Raw genomic sequence first — 18509 nt, forward strand, 5'->3', positions numbered from 1 at the left:
CTTGGTACAGTCTTAAATGTAAGAAGAGGTGGCTGGTTTAAGGCAACTGAAAATTTATTTTTACAGAAATATTTTTGGCTATTTTAAGTTTTCATTGGCTATTTAACCACAACAATTTTGAGTTTTGTGCTAGTGCACTTTTTCCAAAGATGGACTTATTACACTGGATTAAAGACACAACAGAATGATTTTGAAGCACATAATTTGCAGAATAATTTATGTATATATTTTATAATAGTCATTTTAGACATAACAAGTACCTCTTCAATCTCAATATATAAATTCTTTTTTTCAGAATTTGTAGACATGTGGATCTTCATAATAATAGTAAAGGTTCATCTTTGGGAAAAATGTGCTAGCACAAAACATGCAATGCAAGACAACAGACAAAAAGAACAATAGGACGGTTTTGATTTGAATTGTCTTGTTGTTTGGTATATTTCACAGTTTATTTTGCTTTTGTTGACATCTTGTTTTTTCATGCACCACTTATCATCACTTATCAGATCAGTTTAGTCAAATTATATAACAATGTAATGATCTTTTATATGCCTTTATCACTACCTCTTCAGTCATCCTTGGTTGAATATTATAGGAGCACTTTTGTGATTATATTAGTTTTCATATAGTCAAAAATAAGTTCTTACAGAGTATTTATCTCCCAGTTTTCTTTTCTTAACATAAATAACTTGTTATATTGTTTATCTCCATCAAAAAACTAATGGTTATTAATCAACTACTAACTGATGAAGTATTATCAGTATAAAACAAAAACATTGATATTAAAAAATAGACGGAAAACCAGTAGTTTTTTAAAACGCATCTTATAAAAATTTAGTCTGCAGTTGAAAAGTATTTCCTTTTGTTTTTACTAATACTAATGTTTCTTCTTTTAGTATAATTTACTGTTGACTCACAAAGTACTTGAAATGAATTAATTTGTCATAGTTGACTTGTTCCTTTATATAAAGTAACTGTTGCAAGGCTAACAATGAAGACGATTCAATCACTATAGCCCATGATAATATATTGAATCTTAAATTACAAATGTCATATAAAATTTTTTAATACAATTAAATAATATTGTTTACACGTAAATGAGTGATTAATATGAAATAGATTAACTAAATGTTTATAATAATACTAGTTTGTATTTTCTTTAAGGAAATCTGATTTAGATGTGATTTTTCAGATTATTCTATGATAAAAAGAATGCATTTGTATGCAATGTATATGCTTCTGTTCCAGTTCTTTTAGTTTGGTTATGTTTTTTTGCTTCTCTTGAGATTTTGCATATTAAAGTTTATTTTGAGTAACCTACATTAAAAAGTCTAGCAACATATATTCATATAGTTATGAAATATTGTGGATCTTTGTATTTCCAGATCTAAAAGGAAAATTTTGGCATTTAGTTCTTCCACAGCAAAGTAGATAGATGGATATATAGAAGCTAATATGCACTACTACTTAACTCTGGATACCTAGTGTTGCAAGTGTTACATTCAAGAGAGGCTCTCTTTCTCATCTCAGATAACAATTATTTTCAATTTAATGGTACTATATACAGACATACCCAGGGAGTGCCAATGGGTTCCCCTTTCTCACCTATTTTGGCAGAGCTTATCATGAGGAATATAGATAGAATATAGTATTTTCAACACTCCTTAGGCTATCTGCTATTCAATCCTGTACTTATAATATGTAGATGATATCTTGCTTGCATGGGATGGCTCTGCAGATAAATAAGACAGCTTTATATGTATGTTAGCTTCTATATAACCATCTGTCAACTTTACTGTGGAGGAAGAACTAAATCTCAAAATTGTGGATCTTGTTTTTGTTATTGATATATACTCATATATAAAGCTAGATTGGTCTTACCTGATATAAAATGTTTGAGAGAAATCGGAAAGGTAAAATACTTTACAAACTGTGTGACAAAGTTTAATCCTTGCCATCTCATAAAATATAGCTTGCATCTAATCTCATATGAAATTGAGAGATTGGATGCTACTATAAGAAGCATTTTTGAGGTGGAACATTAGCAAAGCCTCTTCTATGTGGCTTACAAAGTTGCATTTGATCTCAAAATTTGATCAATTGATTTTGATAAAACTTTGCCATTTTCCATTAATTGCAATGAGGAATTCAGAAATGTAATAAGAGTCCATTTAAATGTAAAATTAGGACAATATACTTTGGGGTCAAAGTGGCAATGTCCGTGCTCCCTGATACAACTGAGTGCCTAATGGAATTTAGGGATCAAAAATAAAAACAAAATTGCATGTACCTAATGGAAAATAGGCATGAAAAACAAACAAAACACAATTTTCAGGTTGCTTCTCCTTGCGAGGTTGCCTCTTCTGTGGCTGGCAGATACAAGGATAGCCTTTTTTTGGCAGCAAGTTCAAAGTTTACCTGTCCAGATGCAAGGATCACTTCTTTCTTTCTGGCTTCACCTCAGTTCTATCACGATATAACAAAATAACACAATGTCCTAGTTAAAAATATGCAAATGATAGTTTGCATATTTTTAAAGATATTTATAATAATTAATTAGCTCTTACATTATTTTAAATTACAGCATAAGTAAGTAAATCTAATATTATTTATAAAGAAAAATTATAGTAAAAACAAATAAAGCATGAAGCATCAGAATTGCTAAAGACACTCAAGAGCAGAACCATTTACAGCAAATATAGTTTATATTTAAGTTAATTTATAGATTTAGATAAAAATAAACAAAACTGTTTTAATGTAGTTACTTGGTTAAGATGATAGATACTATCATTATCATCATTGTTGTTGGAATGACTTTTGTCGTTGCTAGAGACAGGTTTGCTGTTTAGCAATTATATTAATGATCAGTGTTATTGACTTGACATTTCTCTTCCATATTTGTTACAATTTTTATCACCGTTTATAGCAGGAAACAATGTTATATATTAGTTCTATAAAGGAATTGTTTTGTATTATAATATTTATACAGGGTGGGCCAGCGAAAACGAAACGGCAGAGTGTTCGTGTTCGTCCAAGCAAAGCGCTCGAACAGGTCAATTTTACTTTCGAGGGGACATCTTTTGCAATAAAGTTTTTGCGATTCTGAATATTAACTAAACAAACATTTTTTTCGAAATAAATGCTTGTTTAGTTAATACAAAATAAATGAGTTTTTAAAATTTTTTTGTTGTCTGTTGTATTCAGAATCGCAAAAACTTTATTGCAAAAGATGTCCCCTCGAGAGTAAAATCGACCTGTCCGAGCGCTTTGCTTGGACGAACACGAACACTCTGCTGTTTCGTTTTCGCTGGCCCACCCTGTATATATATTATAGGGGGGTTTATATGTTCATTGATTTGTTTTATTGAAAGAAAAATTATTGACCAAATTTCTGGAAGGTGTTTATGATGAAAATGAAAAACAAAAAGAATTCTTTATATGATTGCTTTAGGGATTTGTGTTTGCTTGTTTAACATAGTTACTGTACCATAGTCATTACATCTACTGTGTTGCTAAATGCAATGACTCGGCAAAAGTCTCCACATCTTTGTACAATACTTATGACAAGAATTTTTAATTGGTGTGCAAAAAATGTATTGCCTGTAGAAATATACAAAATTAATCATTATCCTTGTTTTAAATCTAGTTTATCTGTTGAAAAATTCTAAACTTTTAAATTGCTTAAATTAGTATAGTGATCATTAACGTAAAAATGGTTTTTTATTTACTTTAATAAATAATTACTTTATCACTCATTCAGTTATGGTTTTGAAAGCATCCAGTCCAATTTATGGTATTAGGACTGATCAAATGATTAACTTGAACTGTTAATTTGCTCTGTAGTTCTACAGCTTTCAAATGTCAATAAAAGTTTGATTTTAAAAATATGCACAAACATATGTGCCGACAGTTAGCCAACTGAATTGTGTCCCATAATTCTTATGGGACATCCTGTATTTTTAGAACTTGTTTTTATATGCATTTTATAACTGAGATGATTATATAGTGCACTGCTATAAGCATCAATAAAGTTTACACAATTCTAAAATTTATTGTTTAATTAAAAATAATTAATTAATATATAAATGTAAAAATATTTTACATATTCATCATTTCTTTTTTGGATTCAACATTATATATTGTGGTTAAATTTAAGTAAATATAGTTTTGGCTGCGAAAGACATGCCTATCTATCTACTGTGGATGAATCCAAATGTGAAAGGGAAAGCAGGTAGAACGATGAGCAGTTTTCAAGATTTTATCTGTTCCTGTAATGCTTAAGGAAAAACACATGCTTTGAACTACTTTTTTTTTTTTTTTTTTTTAAATATGGTATTTCCAGACAATAATGAAGTAGGTTTAAACCCCTTTGTTGAGATTAAGCTTACATTGATTTAATTGAATTTTTGAGCCATCACTGCTATTTTGTCACTGGATTTGACTAATTAGCACATGTGCACTTGTATTTATGTTCATGGCTAAGGCGTATGGATTGTATCTACAATCTGAGCTTTGAGATGTCACTACATCAGGAGTCACAGCAGGGACTCCCTGCCAATTAAAAATTTACTGACTTACTACATATACAGGAATCAGAGTTGCTGATTTTCAGGATTTGATTTCTCCATCTCAAACACCTGAAGTAATTCCGAATATCTCATTTGAAAGAAAATTGTTTTCTTAAGTAGTGTGCAAAATTTCAAGATTTCTGTAATGCGGTTGCCAAAATATAAGCAATTGAAAAATGCAAAAATTGCTAAAATAGCTGTATTTTCTTCTTTTTCTTCATTTGGAACTGCAGATGCTTGTAGAGAAAACTACTGGATCTAGAAAGCTCAGATTTTAAACTTAAGCTTTTCTCATTATCAGTGATGTGCTGGCAAACCTTTTGGATCAATAGGTCAAAGTTTATGGGGGTTTCCCCATAGAGCTAATTCAGTTTCACAGCTTAATTTTATGCTTTAAAGATAAAATTGCATGGAAACAAATGGATTTTATTCAAAATGTTACTCAGAATAACAAAAGCTAAAATATATGCCAATTAAAACTTTTTATGACAATTTTTTAAGCAGCATATTGAAAGCATCTGTCGGCACCAACTGAAATGAATGTTGAAAGTGTTTCATTGACAGTGCATTTGATTGGTGGTGTGTTCAGTCACTGAGTGCCGACCGAATTGTATGTTATCATCTTTATGTCTTGATGTAATAATACAGTTATTAAACAAAAACAATTGATATTCAAACAAAAACATCTGAGGAGTAAAAAAATTAAGCCAAGTAGAAATTTATGACAATTTAGACAACAGTCAAAATTTTTCTTAGTTTTTCTTTGGTAAAAATGAGCTTGGAAGCAGTATTCACAAGATTTTTACCTGTATTATTGTTTTCTACATTTTGCCTCCAAGTGCCAAGCTTATTTTTACCAAAGAAAAACTCCTAAGATAAGTTTTGACTGTAGTCTAAATTTTCATAAATTTTTTCTTGACATAATTTTTTTTAGATCTTAAATGTTTTTGTTTGGATTGGTAATTTAATCAGTTAATTATATGATTTGGTCTAAAGATGGATAGTTAGGCCACTGTCTTGTACTAATATTAATTATAAATTAATTTTTAATCCACCAGTCCTATGAATGTATATTCTTTCTGTGTTGGATAAAGTGCTTATGGTATGTCATGTGAAAAGAATTACTAATTTAATTAAAATAATTTTCTCTGTTAAGATGATATAAGAAAAAGAATTTACGTATAATCTTTTGATATTTAGTTGACTGAGGAGGGTTAGTGCCTGAAATTTGTTATCATACTTGTAACCATATCAACTAAATAAAGATGAAATGCAGCCAAGTGTTGAAATGGTAACACACCTTGTGTTAGTGAATAAAAAAATTTATATAAATTGATTTTTGAATTAATTGAATAATTTAGAAAGATCTAGAGGAAACAATTGACATGGAATGCAATTTAAATTCTCAACCTCAGCTTACTGTGCAGATGTTGGATCTCCATTTGATCTCTGTTTCCAAATATATTTTAATTTGAATCATAAGCTCAATTACTGCACTTGTAGATATTTAGAAGTTAGAAAATTAGTTATTTTTTTTGTTTTTCCTCATATTTTGCTGTTTTGTTAGCTATATTTTTACTATATGTACATTTGGTCATTATATTTATATTTGTAAATAACATATTTTAAATTGATTCTACATTCATTATATTCATATATGTATTATTTATGACTTCTCCAATCTTCTTTCATAACCTTACCTTCAAATTGTTTTTGTATTCATCTTTTGTTTCTATTTTATTCATTTTCAAGTGATATTATTCATTTATATACTATCATTATGTCTGAACTGATTTTAATTGGATAATAATTTGATTAATTAGCAACATTATAGCCCAATTAAAATATGGCAGCATCATTTGTTTATTACTACAGTATACTGTACATTAGGCTTGGTTATTTGTAATTATATCTTTATTTATATTAGTGTTTCTACCTTTTGATATTATTGAATTTAATTATAATTTAAAATATGGAACAATAGGATAAAATAACAAAAATGATCTGTATTTTAGAAGATGTTTGGTATATCCAGCATTAAAAAAGCAAACGAGATATCTAGTCAAATAGCTGCAAGAAAAATGGCATTGAGAGAGATGGTGTTATAAGCATCAACAATATACTTCTCTTAATGTGTAACACTGAATTTTTAGTGGTAGATCAATACTTCCAAGTGATGCTGGAGATAAAAATCTGATTAGATGCTTGCTAGCTATTCTGTAGGCACTAAAAATTATTTGGTTTAGTCTATGATTTTAGACTTATGAGACATCTTGTATTTGTAGAATTTGTCTTTATATACATTTTATAACACTGGTACAAGGGTTGATTTAGGGAGTGCACAAGACACAGCAACACCTTCCTGCATGTTGTTTGCAAGCAAAGCATATATTAAATCACCTTAAATAGTAAAATGTTTTGTAAGGCATATTGATTTCCTTTCTGCAAACCCTCTAAAGATTTCTGGATCTGTTATTGTTTTGATGATAAAATAATGCACTATTAAAAAAACTTCAGACATAAATAAATCATTATTGTTCATAGTATAATACATGTTTATATTACTTTTTAAACTAATATTTATGAGAATTTCAACCAAACCTATTGATTCATTTCATTAATAGTTGCGTAGACATGAAACTTAGCTGTAATTTTACATCATATGTTATATTTGTTTGTAGGATTAAATCTAAAAATACATAATCTTCTTAAGTTATATAAAATATATAAAATCTTATTTTTAACTTTTAGGTGAATCAGTTCGTTCTGCAAAGAAAGAAATGCATTCTTCCATTATGAATCATGTTGATGAAAAACATAAACAAACCAAGAAAGATAATAAAAGGCCAGAAATACAAATCTACAGACCCGGTATGGGATTGTGGAATAAAAATAATCAAAAATTTGATAACACTAATCAAAAGTTAGATGCCAGCTTACAAGATGAAGATGCAAAATATAATCATATTGATAAACAGAACATGAATCATATTGGTTTAGAATTATTTGATAAAAGTGATTTAGATAAATCGTCACCTGAGAGTGATAATTCAAGAAAATTGAAACTGAGACGACCAGATAGAGAAGTTTATGTTCCTCCAAAACCTCGAGTGGTAGCTCTTCAAGAAGTAGGTAAGCCAGATGAATCAAGAGTCATAGCATCAAAGAAACTGGACAGAGATTTTGATAATGCCATTAAACAAAGTGAACATTTTTCATCAAAAAAATATTCTACAGGTCATAAGAGAAATAGGTCTGTGAAGATGGGTAGCGATACTACACCACCTCTAAGAGATCATTCTAAGGAGAAGAGAAGTTTTGCTAAGTCTCACTCAGCTTCTTTGGATGAGTTAAATGATGATAGATATAATTCAAACTGCAATAATAGTGATAGTAAAATGGTTAATAATACAAATTCTAAAATGTTTCATAAAGGAAATTTTAATAAAAAAGGACACTATACTGGCAAAGTTAATTTGTATAAAGATGAATACCGATTTGATGACACAGATGAATCTTCAGAAATTCATGATAAATTGAAAAATAGTGATAAGAAGAAGTATTCAAAGTCAAGAAGTCGTAAAAGTTATTCACCAAAATCATCTTATTCCAGTTCCACTAATTTAGTGAATAATCATATTAATCATTGTGAAGAAGATTGGGACTCTGAACTTATATCAGTAGAGAATTTATCTACAAGGACATTTAGCCAGGAAGATTTTCATCGTTGCAATGATATTAAGGATTTAAACTGTGAGGAAAATAATGCCGGATTAGACAGTAATGTAAGTGAATCATCTGATGTCTGTGATCATTCTGAGATGATAACAAACAAAAAACATACTCAGAGTAAATCAGGAAGTAAGAGCAAGGGTAAAAGTAATCAATGGAAACATGAATCTAATCACAATGTTAAAAGCACAATTTCATCACCTTCAAATAAAGACAATCCAGATAATTTAATTGAAAATGATTTATCTTATTCTCCAAGAATTAGGGACTGGAGTGAAGAAGTAGAAGCAAATGAAAAGTTTCAGTCTTTAATTGAAAATACTCAAAATACAAAGTCTCCCGATAAGTTGAGACATGTCAGGTCAGAGAACACTAGTAGCAGTAAAAATAAAACTGATTCTAAGTCGCACAAAAATGACAACAAACCTAACACTTTGACTGTTAGTAATAAAAGGCTGTCACGATCTCCAAAAGAGAAGAAACCAGATCAGAACATTCCTCCGAGGTTTAAAAAGTTGAATAAGACACCAAAGTCTGATAGCCTTGAGGATAAAACAAAAGAAATTAAAAGTGGTGGTATTATTAGAATTCCTACGGATTCTTTTGTATGTGAGGAGTCTCAACAGATACCTTTGCCAGAAAGAAATTACAACAAATGTGAACAGTCATGTATTGTTCAGAAGCAGTTGTTTGATCCTAATAATCCAGATAAACCAGTTATTGTGATGAAACAGCAACCAGTTATGTATCCACCAAAAAACCCCAATATTGAACCATTTGGTATTGGAGGACAATATCCAATTATATCTTCACCTCAAAATCAGTTTGGATGTGGAGAAATAGTAGTTTCAGCTCCCCTAGTTCAGCAGATGCCTCCCGTCTACTCGTATCCTGTTATTCAATCTTACTCTCCACAAGCATCTCCTCCCATTCTTCCTGCATGCTATGGAGATCAGCTGTTACAGGATAATCAAACACGAAGGTAAATTATTAATTTAATTAGGCTTTTCAAAATATATTTTAATATAAAGTACCCATAATTTACATATTTTCTATTATGTTCCTGACATGAACACAAATAAAAGTTTGGGGAATGCATATGTAGTAACTGTCTTATTTTAAGCAGATAAATTAAAATAAATGTTTTCTACCATAAATTACAGCCTATAAGTCAACTGCAAGATTTTTTTTTTTTAGCTCAAAATTCTGGTTTTTGCCATATATTTATAATGTGAGTTGACTTCCAAAATACATAAGCTACCATTATGCTATAGCAGTATTTATATAGGCTTAGAGTTGACTTATACATGCAATTTAAGATAATTAACATAAATAAAATGAAATTTTTAATAAAAATTTATATATAATGCATGAAGAAAATATTTTCATTAGATAAATTAGAAACACTGGACTGGCATTATTATTATTTTTTTTAATCATTAAATTAATCAAAAATAAAACTTAAAAACACCAGCTTACATTTGAAAAGATTCTTTACTTAACATGTGTTCCTGGAAGTTTTTTGGCTTTACTTATTTTGTAACCATTGATTTATTACAGTGAAAAAAATGCAACACTTGCTAATCTGCAATTGCACTAATATGAACCAACTTTTTCCACTTAATACTCCAGCCAACAACAAAAAGCTGTAGATTATTTTTTTAATGTAATACAAGAACAACTCAGCATTAAAACTTTAATAAAAATAAAATATTCATGCAGTGGTTATATCTCTCTTCTCAGCTTTTGGTATATAAGGAACTATAGTTTGTTGCTATAGCAGTGATCAGAGCAGGATACTCTTGTGCTAGTTTTAACTATATCAATTCTTTACTCCAAAGATCACTCTTCTGGCTACCAGCTTTATACACTAAAAAGAGATGTTTCAGAAACTGCTCATTAAACTGCAGTTATCCTTGTGCAGAATTTTTTCTAATGACAGAGATAGGAAAGATCTGGTGTTTGTATGATTCCTTTGCAACATACAGAGTGTCCGAGAAAGATCTTTATCATTCTAAACATTAATAATAAAAATACTAACAGGTGAAATGAAATGCAGTATGCTGCAAAAGAATAAAGACATCTAAGAGTTTTTTTTCTGGTATCAATTGTCTGAGGTAGATGGATTGATTGGTCATGGAGGATCCATATCTTGGCCTCTGCAATTGCTCGACAAAACTCCACTGGATTTCTTTTTTTTTTTGGGTTAAGTTAAAGACAGGGTTTATCAAACATCTGTTTCTGATATATCCGTTTTAAAGGAAAGGATACAATTCACATACAGTGTGTGAGCTCCGTTAGTACAGTAGCATGAACAATGGCGAGTCTGCTCGATTTCCCTCCAAGTGTTTTTTAACATTTGCAATGTAACAGTGAGGATTGCTAATTGTATCCTTTCCTTTAAAATGGATATATCAGAAACAGGTGTTTGATAAACCCTGTCTTTAACATAACCCAAAAAAAGAAATCCAGTGGAGTTATGTCGGGCGAACGCGAAGGCCAAGATATGGGTCCTCAACGACCAATCAATCCATCTACCTCAGACAATTGATACCAGAAAAAACTCTCAGATGTCTTCATTCTTTTGTAGCAAACTGCATTTCATTTCACCTGTTAGTATTTTTATTATTAATGTTTAGAATGATAAAGATCTTTCTCGGACACCCTGTATTACAAGGGAGCCACTTTCAGAAAACTTGTTAACTGTCTCATGGAACACCAAGATGACATTATATGAAATAGATTTTCTATGGAACCTACCAATAAGGCATAATTATATTCCATTAAGGTCAGAAGCATCATTATTGAAACTTTGCATGGACCAGGGAATCATATTTATTTGAGAATCTTTATATATAACAACTTTGGACTTATGTAATAGATCAACCTTTGATCTACCAGAACTGTGAGTGACTCTCTTTAAATTACTAAAAACTTAGTTTGTGCTATGGTGTTGTCATCCAGTTTGTATTTAAAATTTATTGTTTTTGATTTTTATAGTTTTTACAGAAAACTATTGTTCTTATTGCTTTTCTGATATTTAAAAACTTGTGCTATGTTATTGTGTTCCTTTACATTTAATCAGTTTTTTGAAAATTGACAAAAAGAGTGTTAAGAATTTATGAAAAAAAATTTGATATTCCATTCTACAAAAATTTTTTGCCTGATAAAGATGGTAATGCTCTATCAAAAGTACTTGCATACATATTTTATCTTTGTAAAAAAATTTTTAATGCTAAAGACAGTTGTTTTAGTATTGCTTATGTAATTTTATATCAAGTGTATGTTCAATTTTAAGATTATTTTTTAAAAATATGATGCATTTTTAAAATACATTTTTACATAAATATATTAAGTATACTATGAAACTGGATGAGATTACAATAAAAGCATAAACTAATACTTGTAATCCAGTTAAAAGGAACTGATTTATTATAAGAACAAACATTTTCAACTGTCTTTAACAGCAGGTCTTTGGTGCAACCTTTTTTTTTTTTTTTTTTTTTGAGTTACTTTGCTCCAGCTTCACTCCGGCATCAAAGTATTTGCTCCAGCTCTGCTCCATGCTCCGGTTAAAATATTCTTATAAGAATTACATTAATTTTTTCTTTGATATATAAGTACTGTACATATAAAAAAAACTTGTTTATTTACAACTAATTTATTTATTATTAAAAAAATCATCATACAACCTAAAATTTATTTGTTGATTTTAATAAAGTGACAGACAGCAAATCGTTCTTCATTGACTGCCTATTATCACTTAAAATTAATCTTAATCTGGAAAATAGATCCTCAACACTTGCTTGAAGTGAGTCTGCATGCTTTTTCTGATAATGGTCAATTGCTTCGAATACATTCATCTTTAATCTCCCACATCCTCTATTGCATTGCAGTCTTTCTCAATATGTTTGTCTATTTTGTTGTCATCTTTATTATGTATAGTGGAAATTTGATGACTGTTTTCTCTTCTATCCAATTCTTTTTAAAAATCATTGTCTTCTGAATCTATATTTATTATATTACAAGTTGACTGTGACAACTTAACAATTGCTGGCTCTTCAGCCAAATCAATTAGTATTTGCCTTTTTATTTGCCGTTGAATGTCTGAAAGACTTTCTCTTGCTTTTAGTTTTTCTGTCGCACTTAATAACATTCTATACCTAGAATCAACACACACTCCAGCAAAAAAATGTGTATTTTGGAAAAGGTTTTCTTTTCACTTTTTCATGGAGGACAGAATTCCTAATGCAACATATCCTCCAAATTCTTTCATAAACATCCCCAGAGTAAGATCAGCAGCTTGAAGGCCAATTGTCGAAATATTTGGTTTTTCTAAAACAGCTCTGATATCTTTTACTTTGTCCCATTCTGCTCTGCTAAGTTCTAGGTCTTTTGTTCCAGCAGCAGCTACTTGGTCGCAGTAGAATTTGAAAAAAAAAGAAGACAATCAAGCATGGCATATGTAGAACCCCATCTTGTTACTGTATCTAGGGATTGAGTTTTACCATACATTTTCAGCAAAACATTACGTATTGTTGGTATTCGTAATTTTACCACAATTGGTTGAATTTTCCCTAATATTTTTATTATTTGTTCATTCTTTAATCAATCCCAAATGGCCAGTTGAAGAGTGTGAATTCCACACCTCATTACTCGAATTTTCATATTATCATTAATCCACACTGGCAATATTAGAGAAGGATCTTTAACCCACTGTTGCAAAATGTCTACATTCATTTCTTCAATGTCTTCAGTTGTTTCATCTTTTATCCTGGGAAATATTTTCATGATCGCAAAGTTTATTTACGGCACATGTCATGTTTGCTGCATTATCTACACTAGCAGTTCCCAACCTTTTCTGACCAGAGATCACTTTGATTTCATTGTTGTTAGCAGGGACCACAAGGTTAAGAAAAATAAACTCTGTCAATCTAAAAATAAACTTTAATCAAAACTTTTAACATAAGTAATCATTAAACTCAAGAGTAACATGCTTTAACAGTACTATTATAATAGAAAACATAACATTTTTAGTAAAAATTAAATTCAGTTTGTATCAATGTGGGAATAATAATTTAAAACGAATCAAAGTTTTAAATCTTTCGCAGACCATATTTTAGCTCTTGTGGGACACTGGTTCGGAACCGCTGATCTACACAAATACTGAATGTAGTGTGAGGTATTGTACTCATACTAACCATCTCAACTGGTCCCTCGTGGAAAGTATTACTATTCATAGTGATTGTAATCTTCAATGATGTAAAATATGTATCAATTTTTGGTTGATCAGTTCTTCATTTCTTATGACATGAAAGAGCAATGGTAAAATTTTTGTGATTACAATTTCTTCTTGCAGCGGTCTTTTTGATCCTTCCTTTTAACTAACCCTTTGTAATTTCAGGATGACTACATTTTACATGCTGCCAAAGATTGAGCTTTTCCAACACACTAGTTCCACTTGCCTTGAAATTGCATTGTATTGATTTGCCATTTACAATGTGTTCCATCTTGCATGTAACTCATTTCTTCTTCCTGTTATCGTATTTAAATATGAATATTTCTTTAAGCTCTTCTTCTGTAAATCGACTGTCTATCACAAGTGACGGTTTTAAATTTTGGTTTGACGCCATGGCTTTAAATAATCAAATATTTAAGTGTTATTAATTGAGAAATAACACATATAAACATTCGTGCTTACAAAATTACCACATAATAATAATTTTACCTCTACAAACAAATTACGATATATGATCATAACAAACTGATTGCAAACAGAAACGAATGACTGTCACACTCACGACCAAGCACACATAAAAATTGCGAGGTTTTGTGTCGTTTGACAAGTTTGCCACACGTTAAATAATATCAGTGTTGTAAACTTAACAATGCAAAATGCAAATTATAAAATGAGCAAGTGCAAATGAAAGTAGCATAAGTCACTTTATGGCTAATTGGGGAAATTTAATTTAATATAATATTTAATGGTTTGTTAAAATTGTTATTGAAAAATCAAATGTAAGAAATGAATATTAGTGCTGCTCCTAGTGGTGAATTTCTGTACTAATGACTAAAGCCACTTTCATTCTAAACAAAACAACTATGTCAGAGGATTTCAAATGTTGACTTAACTCAATTTTTAAATTTTATGATTTATGCCACTTCCATTCTCACTGGCTCAAATATTAAATATATATATAGCCTATATATATTTAATATTTGAGCCAGTATGTATATATGTTACCACTAAAGCTTGAAAGCCGTTAATGTGTACATTACCTAGCTAATCTCCAGATTAACTAGGTTGATCCGTTAACGTGCAGAATCAAGAGTTTTCTGCATTTTACCTAGGTAATCTGCACATTAATGGCTTTTGTATCATTAAAGTTCAAAAGTTTGTTTCTCTCATTTCCTTTCCCTACTACTTCCCGAAGAAGACAGAGCAAAAACTGATGCATGCTCAATTTTAGCTGTGGTTCTTAGTAAAACCGAGGATGGCTTTTATAAACTTGGTACTAAAATGGGTATTTTAAAACAATTGTATGCAAAATCTGAATTTAGTGTTTGTAAAGAGATATTTTTAACAAAAGAAGATGTCTCTACTGTACAAATATCTTTACGTCAAACAGCAATAAAACAATACCTTGGTACTAGGCAGAGTTTCAGAAAATGTGATTGCAAATCTAAATGTACCACATTTGTCGCAAAAACAAATTGCTATGTAACTCAAAGTGTCACCAATCTTTAGATTGCACTAATAAGTAAGCACAATTTTATCATATATTTTGTGATTCTTTAGATGTTGAAAATTAAATAAGTAACATTATGTTAATTTAAGCGTACAGAAACATTGCTGTTGTTCCGGCAAAGGCCTTATACAGAGTGCTTAGTAGGTAATATGCAGATTACCTAGATCATCTGCACATTACCTAAGTAATTTGAGAAATGGAACAGTTTTCGAAACTTTAACAGATCACCCTAGTTAATCTGGAGATTAGCTAGGTAACGTACACATTAACGGCTTTTGAGCAACAACATATATATATATATATATATTGGAACAGCAGAGCACTACAAATTTCTATGCTCCAGCTCCGCTCCTGCTCCGAGTAAAAATCCATTGCCCCTCCTGCTCCAGCTCTGCTCCAACGCCCTGTTTAACAGCCATCAGGTTATAAAATGTTACATAAAATTCAAAAAACAAAATTTAAATAGAATACATTTGATTATGAGAACAAATGTATCTTAGAGTAAAAAGGCAGGCTTGAATTTATCTAATTATCTTTGTAAGTATTCATTAATCTTTCCTGTATATCAGATTGTATGCTACAGATATAAATATTTGCATATTTGTTATAATAATGATTTATTACCCTATACAGATAATTGAATAAAATACTTCAATATATTCAATCATTGTAGAATATTCTATTTCAGGAATTCTATAAGCTATTATGTATAAAATATTTAGTTTGTTAAGTTAAATCGAAAATCAATGCAAGTTTATATTATAATGCATAGTATGGTATGATGGATGTATGTTAACTTTTCTTTTACTTTTAGTGTTTTAAAAGTATTAGAATAAATTTGAAAAATACTGAAAATAATTAGGTATTAAACATTTTATTTGGAGAATTAGTGAGTGATTGTCCATCAGTTTTTGTTAGAATTGTATAGGTGTATCTGTTTGAATTACAAGCTTTTTACTTTCCTGGCACTGTTATATATAACAGAGGGAAAGTATGGTGATTGGTCAAAAAAATGACCCCCAAGATTTTTTACATTTTTGGTCTTGGAAATGTTGAAACGTTGAAATGCAAAATAGTTGGGTGTTTCTGTATGTATGAATGTTTGTGTGGGGCGTGATTTTGTTCATCCGCTTAATAACTCCTGCACCTTTTGTTGAAGATTTCTGAAATTTTACAGAGAGGTTTGTGTGTTAGAGGGATTAATACTATTAAATTTTGATGGTTAAAGGTTGAGGAGTGGGGAGATATATAAAGCTCATCTCTATCCTTGAAATTAAGATTTTTATAATACAGTAGAGCGTCGATAAGTGGAACCAATTGAGGACTGGGGTCCTTCCAGTTAATAATTTGTTCCAGTTTCCGACTTTGTACGAAAAAATACATTAACCTGTCCGATGTTCAAATTTTTCTCCGTTGCGTATCGCTTCCTGTTGAATTTTTCTCCGTTGCGTGTCGCTTTGTGTTGAATTTTTGTCGATTTTAAGCCTAACGAAAATTTTTATAATAATCATCGAGGCTATTGTATCGTTAAAAATTATTTCTGCATTTTGTACAAACAAAATAAATATATTAAAGAATATAAAAAAAAACATGAAAATTATACTTTAGAAGTAAATTTAGTATCAAAAACATTCGATTCAGCACGACACAGTCCGACTGAAAATCGTTCCACTTTCCGGCCATTCCACTTACCGACGTTCCACTTATCGACGCTCTACTGTAATTCAAAATATAAACATTTTTTAAACAAAATATATTAATGGTGGTACCATACTCAGTTTTCAGTGTTGTTGCCAGGAAAGTTAAGCAAATTATTTATGTATGATATAATTTAAAATCTTATTTTTAAAAATTAAAATAGATTTTTTTAATTTTTGTTCTTTCAAAATTATTTCAGCAACATTCATTTTACATTTTTCCCCATTTGTACTTAGAACTGTGGAGTTGTTAAACAAAACTGTCAATTCTAACTGCTACTCTGGCTTTTCAGTTATTAAATTTCTGAGTCCAGTTCCTTAGTTTTTAAGTTTTCTACACCAACTCTCATAAAAGTTCAGTTTGAATTAATAATAGCAAATGGCACTATAAGACATTTACTAACCAAGTGAGTCATAAGATTACTTGTTACTCTATACAGGTGTTCCCCTACTAATGAAGAGGTTAGGTTTCCAACATTTTGTTGTAAGTCAAAAACTAACTTAGCGAGTACATTTGTACACAGAATAACAATTTATAGTTAGTTTTTGATCTTACAATGTACTTAATAGAATATATTATGCTTCTTTACACATTTGCTACTGCAAAGTAGCAGGTGTTTCAGTTTTTCACCTAACATAGATAGTTTTATAATGTCTAGTTTAGTTTCCATAGTAATTGAGCAACACTTCTTGTATTTATCTCCACTAATAGATTTGCTTTTATGTTTTGGACACATTTTTGAAGTACTAATCATAAAAGTTTATAAAAATATAAACAATAACAAAAAATGCTGTTACTCCAATGTTACCAGCTTGAATGATACCTCGTGAGCTGTGGCGAAGCCTCAGAATTCATGTGAAAACGAAATATGACAATAATAGAAATAACTTTACATTAATTATTTATTACTGGTCAAAGACTGACTTCAATGCCATCCCAAGAGTGGCAAGAGAACTTCAGAATCTGCACAAAATTTAAATTTTAAATGCATGGTCAAATTGTTCCTAAGTCTGAAAGTTTGTGAGCAGGGAAGCTCTTGTATTTTGGTATAAGTTTAAGTTGATATCAAGATTTGAGTCAGAATCTTAAAATTGAGTCACTTAAAATTACTTTCAACTTTGTGGGTATTCTATGAACACTTAGGACTTGTATTTGTTCAAATCCTTTAGAAGTTATTCTCTGCATTTGTCTTTATGAATAAAGTCTATCTACTGTTAATAATTAGTAATAGCTATTTTGAGTTTTATGATTAAATAAAGAATTCCATAAAAATGTATTTTTTCATTTGATTCTGGAGTATGTAAATCTTGTTTTCATGATCGAATCAGTTCTTGGAAAATTGTTAATTGAGCTATTGTACTTCCCTTAGACTTAATGTCATAAATTGATATTACTAGTAATGTTGTTTGAATTATACATTCATCGACAAAAAAGGTTTGGTGCTCAGATAGAATTGTTTAATTACTTTAAAACTCTGCATACAGCTTATGTTTCAGGCAGGTGTGTAAATGATTACAGTTGTGGTCTGATTGCATGCAAGATCTAGATTTCCTTAAAAGTGCTACCTGAATATCTTTCTTTAAAAACTTTAGAAGTATTTTGAGATCTTTGAACATCAGGCATGCCAATACAGCACAACCATATGCACAGCTTAGGAAGGTTGCTTACTGACTTTCTCGCATCTGGAATGTTTTGATGTTTTGACTTCACTGAAAAAATTTGGGAGATGCACACACACACATACACACCAAGCAGGCTCTGG

General features: G+C 30.1%; 1 protein-coding gene and 1 long non-coding RNA gene across 3 annotated transcripts in view; both read left to right on the forward strand.

Annotated features, from left to right (window-relative positions):
• LOC136970124 (uncharacterized) overlaps positions 1-18509 on the forward strand; it is a 162826-nt gene that overhangs the window by 22003 nt on the left and 122314 nt on the right. The gene's annotated exons all lie outside the window — the stretch shown is intronic.
• Positions 1-18509, forward strand: part of Smg6 (Smg6 nonsense mediated mRNA decay factor) — a 72132-nt gene that overhangs the window by 18310 nt on the left and 35313 nt on the right. Inside the window, exon 2 of the mRNA XM_067264486.1 lies at positions 7320-9282. Within this exon, the coding sequence (XP_067120587.1) occupies positions 7320-9282 (1963 nt within the window). The remainder of the gene's footprint in view (positions 1-7319; positions 9283-18509) is intronic.

This window comes from Centruroides vittatus, unplaced genomic scaffold, assembly GCF_030686945.1.
Source record: "Centruroides vittatus isolate TY-2023 unplaced genomic scaffold, ASM3068694v2 contig_19, whole genome shotgun sequence".
NCBI classification, from domain to species: domain Eukaryota; kingdom Metazoa; phylum Arthropoda; class Arachnida; order Scorpiones; family Buthidae; genus Centruroides; species Centruroides vittatus.